This window comes from Austrofundulus limnaeus, unplaced genomic scaffold (genome assembly GCF_001266775.1).
Source record: "Austrofundulus limnaeus strain Quisiro unplaced genomic scaffold, Austrofundulus_limnaeus-1.0 Scaffold141, whole genome shotgun sequence".
NCBI lineage: Eukaryota > Metazoa > Chordata > Actinopteri > Cyprinodontiformes > Rivulidae > Austrofundulus > Austrofundulus limnaeus.
Window position 1 is genome coordinate 745,800 of NW_013952543.1, and position 5,962 is coordinate 751,761.

The window sequence follows — 5,962 nt, forward strand, 5'->3', positions numbered from 1 at the left end:
GATAGATAGATAGATAGATAGACAGACTTTATTGTCTGTCCCAAAGGTGACAGAAAATTGTCTTTGACAGGGCTCCATGTTAAAAATATTGTTACTTAGCATGTAAATACTAAGTAACTGCATGGTAATTAGGAGACTGTAAAAGAAAGGGTTACCTTTATTTCTTTCAATAAAACTGAAAACATATTTGGTATGCCTGAGTTCTACAATACACATTTCTGCAAGTTGAGGCATCAAAGAAACTAACACGCATCACCCTAAAACAAACCTTCATAAGAACAAGATTTTACTGCAGCATTAGATGGCTTTAGCTCTACTTAACTAACTTGCATCTGAGTTTAAATCCACTAAAGTCGTCACTGTGAACAAATAAAACCATCTGAATATTTTAACTGGGATCTTTAAAGCCTTACGGAGTAAGCATGCTCCTCCTTGGCTGGAAGGCCAAGATACCTTTCTGAAAAGGCAGCGCCTAAAAGAAAAACAGAGGATAAAAAATATGTTTAATTTACCGACTGCATCTAAGTTTTAAAAAYACATTCATGGCATCTGTATGCAAGTATTTACTGGCATGATTTTAACTCACTATAAAGCCTGAAATCAATTATCGGTGCCACAGCAGTCGCACATTGAAAGAGCTTATTTGTCGCAGCCAACATTTTGAGAGACAAGTAACCACCAAATGCCTGTCATGAGGAAGAAAAAGGTTTAAAGGTGCCACAGCTTAAAGAGGTGGTTCATTCAAAAGTGTTATAGTGTTAAAAACAGTTAATGTCTTACCTGTTGTAAATAGCTGTTTGAATGACCTCAGTTTGAAGAAATAAAGTTTAATTAGATTAATGAGCTAACAATGACGAGTCCTAAAACAACTCCAACTTATTTTTTTATCCTCCAACCAACATTGTTTTATAAAAYGTCACATGGTCATCACTTTCTAATGACATGATGCAAAATACAGCAGACAAATTCCTGCCCATGGTGCTCCAGGTTGCATCAGATCCACATAGCAGACATGTGTGGGCCACAAGCTGGCACCGCTAACTGACTGCTGACATAACAAATGGTTTGTCAACCACCTGTGGGCCAGGTCTGGCAATGATGGCACTGTTTTTAAAATAATGTGCTACTACTGGCCCAGTTGTGATTTGGTTTATGTGGTGCTGGCCCATTCGTGGACCACCTCTGGCAAACTACACCTGGTCCAACAAAGATCCAGCTTTCTTTGTACTGTAGTATCTGTGCCAAGTGTTAGTGGATTGTGGGCCAGAACTGGGCCAGACAAATTTTGATAGTTCTGGCTTTTCTCATATTTCAGCTACAGAGAATAAATAAACACTGCTGTCGACCAACAGACAAGGGCAAACACAGCTGCTAATTCWGGTAACTAARGCTGTCTGCTTCACAGTAATACGTTTTGTGTTTATGATTGATGTCATGTTGAACAGTAAATTCTGTCTAAGTGTCTGTCAGTGCATATCGCTCATAGGTTTTGTATGGCAACCATTTTTGTTGAGAATGTTTTCTTTATAAAAAAAAAGTCTATTTATTTATTTACCATTATTTTACTAGGCAAGTCCCGTTGAGATGCTCAGATCTCTTTTTCAAGGGAGGCCTGGGCCTGAAGGCAACCTATTGTACATGTTTTGGGGGGGGTGGGGACCGGAGTACCCAGAGAAAACCCACGCAAGCATGAGGAGAACATGCAAACTCTGCACAGAAAGACCCCAGGTCCGAACCGGGGATCACACCCAGGACCTTCTTGCTGTGGGGCGTCGGTGCTAACCACTGAGCCATCGTGCTGCCATTAAAATAGGTGAGAAGCCTAGGCATGCTACTCGCTAGCCTCTCCAATGCTAACACCAGCTTATCCATGCTACTTGCTAGCCTCTCCAATGCTAACACCAGCTTATCCATGCTACTTGCTAGCCTCTCCAATGCTAACACCAGCTTATCCATGCTAGTCAGTAGCCTCTCCAATACCAATGCCAGCTTATCCATGCTACTCACTAGCCTCTCCGATGCTACCACAAATGAATAGTCTCCTTTTCATTTGCCACTCTGGCCTCTCAGTTATCGGTGTCGACCTATCACTAATCAGATCAATAGCTGGCTTAGGAATAGATTTAGCCTCCTGCTACAAGGATGTAGCAACCGCTGGTTGTGCAATAGTCTTAATTTTGGCCCTACCACCATGCCATAGAAAAGAACCTTAGAATATTATGTAACTATGTAATGCAAAGTCAAAAACCATATGCAAGTTTTAATAGAGTTTTCGTGATTTGTTATGACAAATTGTGAGACTGGAGTTTTAGGATGGCAGCAAACCTTTGTGGATGTGATCCCACTGTGACTAGCTGTTAGYTCAGTTTGCATCAATAACTAATTATATTTCCCCAAACTAAAGCTGTTCAAAGAGYTATCTACAACAYTTAAAAGTTCATAAMCTTCCAACAGATCCTCATTTCCAAAGGACAGTACAACTGGTATAGTTTTTAAAACTACTGTAACCTTTCCATAGAGAGCTATCCGTCGATCATCGATGTAAGGCAGCCGCATCAACAACCTGAGGAGTGACAGATGTTTAGTTACACACACTTAATAGATATAGCAATACATTGCTGTATGATTGTACTGACTCTACAACTTTGAGATAATCTTTGACTCGAAGTGAGCCCAGCTTCCKTGGGTCAACAGCAACAGTTTTCTGTCCACGCCCGACCCCGCTCCTGCCGTCCACCCAAGCCAAGGCCACATTGTGCGTACTGCAGAGGACCTGAGGCCAGTCCAGGGCGAATTCCTCCGTCACAGACTGACTCCCGGGAGTGCTGTCCCTGACCATCACCACAAACGGGATAGAAGAGTGTGAGGATAGAAGCAAGGCTCAAAAGGACTTGTGAATACTTGTGAATCTGGTTTTTGCTAAACATGTGACTGTAACAGATTATTTTTTCAGTCCTTTTGTCTGGCTGTTCAGAGACACTTACACCATGATGAGGAGAGGGAGTAGGTTGGCCTCGTAGCCCTGAGGTAGAGACAGCTTCAGGTGCAGATCTGTTGAAAGACACATTTGAGGCCGACATTCTCGCTTTTCAAGTCTGACATTCCTTCTGCTAATATCATCTAAGTCAGGGGTGCCCAAACATTTTTCCTGAGAGGGCCAAAATTAAAAAACATTTTCCCTGAAAGGGCCAAAATTCAAATCAGTCTGAGGGCCACGGGCCAAATGCTAAAATATATGAAACACAAAGTAAAGTTGTTTTATTTTGTAGGATTATGTTAGCAGCCAGTGTGGTTGCCCACGTTTTTTTTTTTTTTTTTTTTTTCAGCCCATGGACRTGGAGAAAATTCAACGTATCCTCAGGCAGCAAAGGCTCATGGGACTTTTCACATTTAAAATTTTAGTATAAGGTGTGCAAATCTAGATATGAGCTTAAATCTAATCTAAATGTCTCAATCTAATACAACTGCTGTTGGGCCAAATCAAATGGCTTGGCGGGCCAATTTTGGCCCGCGGGCCCCACTTTGGGCACCTCTGATCTAAGTTTTAGAGAAAACACTGCTGATAATCTCAGGACACTACTCGGTCTCAACCATGACAGCATAAAAAAAATCCAGCCTCCTGATCTGTTGTACCATAGTTGTCTGCTTGGACCATCCTGAACAGAGTCTCAGGGAGCTTCTTTTCATCAAGTGCTTTAGACAGAGGGCTGTTATCCTCCAAGATGACATATCCTGTATAAGATAYATCCAGGAAACAGCACGGTGTTAGGCTTTATTTACAACATTAAGACAGACAGGTTTAAACTCTCATCACTGCCATGCTGATTGTTCTTAAGAGCCACAGATAGATGGCAGTGTTGATGTAAATAAACCACATCCTGAGCCTGACTCTAAACATCGCTCTCTGCAGCCTGCATGGTGGAAATGCCATCAGTTTGAGTGTATACCCATGGATTAAAACAGAACTAAAATATGCAGATGTAACACTCACTGGAGGGGTCCTTTGTATTGTGAACCGTCACTTTAGGGATCCCCGGGCCTGGAGCAAACGTTCAAAAGAGAACACTATAAAAATGAGCGAGCAGTGTGAAACCTGTTAAACCACACGACGGTTGAAGTGATTTACCCAAACAGTAGAGGGTGAAGTGAGTTTGATTGGGGCTGAAAGCAGCTTTAAAGAAACCACATCCATCAATGAGGTTACATGAGATGCACTGGCGCTGAAACACTCCTTTCAGGTCCACACTTGGGAATAAAAAAGAAGAAAGGTTATTAAACAGTCTAAGTAGTTTGATTCACTCTAATATAATTAAAATGACTGCTACAAWATATTAAGTATTTGAATGAAAACATTTTAGGCTGTCAGCTGGGGTTAGGCTAGTGCTGAAAGTTTTTATTCTTGACCGTTTGTTTTTCTGTCCCTCTCAAGTCCACTAAAGGCAAAACTTAAACATATTTAATCTTCTGCCATGTTTGCCAGCYATCTATGAAAATGAACCACTTCTTAAAGGGCCTGTGACATGCTTATCCTTCAAATACAAAAAGTCAAAGAAAACATTTATATTTAAGAAAATTAGCATAATACACATGATTTTACTCATTTTGTCTCATAACTGGCATATTTTCTCTTGAATTTGGCTCAAAAAAGTGAAACAGGAAGTGACATCAAAGGGGAACTCTTTAAGAAAAGAAACTCTCAAGTCTTTGTTTATTGAAAAAAATCTTATTTAAACTCTTTCTCAGCTCTGATAGTGACTCAAAATAATCTAAATAAACATCAGATTCTTCTCTAGTTATTGTAGCATCACTCTGTTTACATGCAGACATTCCCCKTTGACATCACTTCCTGTTACTTCACATGCAAATATCTCAACAACTKTTCATCTCAACTGCRTGAAATCYGTTTTGCAATATGTTATCAGTGTTCTCTTTTYAMAAACACATTCACATTTATTACAAAAATATTATGTCACAGGCACTTTAAAGTCTGACGAGACAAGCGTCAGGGAGTGTTTGTCTCTTAGCAAAACATCTCATGAACCAGTGGGCAACTCTTAATWAAACTCTCAGAAAGTAACTGGATGTTCCTCTGCAACTGATCAACTTTTGGAGTCAACCTGATTCAACATGGTTGCTATAGCTAATCAATTAGCAAACAAATAAATAGATATAAGTCAGTGAACTCTACGTCTTGAATTTAAAGTTGGCGTGGTAGTAGCAGAAAGATACTCCACAGCAAGTACAGTATTTTTAGTATTAACAAAGTCAGCGAGGTCTTTCCTTAAAACTTTTATATTAACTGCTGAGGTAAACCACGTCTGTTTGYTRGCAAAATATTTCATGAACCGCTGAGCRGACTTTGATTAAATGCTCAGAAAGTWATCATTGAGTGTACATCTACAACAGACTACCCTATGAAGTCAACCTGATTCAAGATGGCCGCCACATCTAATCAACCTTGTCAAAAATAAATGTAGCAATAACTGTCTTTCATCCCCAACACCAACACATGAAATATTAATTCCTTCATAATCTATACAACATTACMTATTCTTACTTTACTAAAAGTTAAGATTTGTAGGTTTTCAGGTAATTTAGATTTTATAATGTAATCATGTTAAAGGTTTGATGYACTTTATACTAACTTGGTGTTCAACGAAAAGCTAACTTGGAACAGCTAGTTGTGTCGGATCATTCCACCTTAACTGACCATGAGGACAGGTTTTTCTAGTGTGTCTGTATTTCCCTGTGTGCCTGCCTCTGTGTCACCCCCCCCCCACCCCCCAGGCACACTTGATCCTCATGTTTCCTCCCCAGGTGTTTCCAATCAGTCCCTTGTTTAAGTCAGTATCAGTTTGTATCAGTATCAGTATCCATCCATCCATCCATCCATCCATCCATCCATCCATCCATCCATCCATCCATCCATCCATCCATCCATCCATCCATCCATCCATCCATC

General features: G+C 40.3%; 1 protein-coding gene across 2 annotated transcripts in view; it reads right to left on the reverse strand.

The window, feature by feature from the left end:
• Positions 1-5,962, reverse strand: part of LOC106522976 (inactive dipeptidyl peptidase 10) — a 62,573-nt gene that overhangs the window by 3,831 nt on the left and 52,780 nt on the right. For both annotated transcript variants that reach the window (XM_014016248.1, XM_014016247.1), the window contains exons 16-23: positions 4,127-4,245; positions 3,992-4,039; positions 3,634-3,732; positions 2,985-3,051; positions 2,637-2,831; positions 2,509-2,563; positions 587-686; positions 414-472 (exon numbers count right to left, since the gene is read on the reverse strand). In XM_014016248.1, coding sequence (XP_013871702.1) covers positions 414-472; positions 587-686; positions 2,509-2,563; positions 2,637-2,831; positions 2,985-3,051; positions 3,634-3,732; positions 3,992-4,039; positions 4,127-4,245 — 742 coding nt within the window. The remainder of the gene's footprint in view (positions 1-413; positions 473-586; positions 687-2,508; positions 2,564-2,636; positions 2,832-2,984; positions 3,052-3,633; positions 3,733-3,991; positions 4,040-4,126; positions 4,246-5,962) is intronic.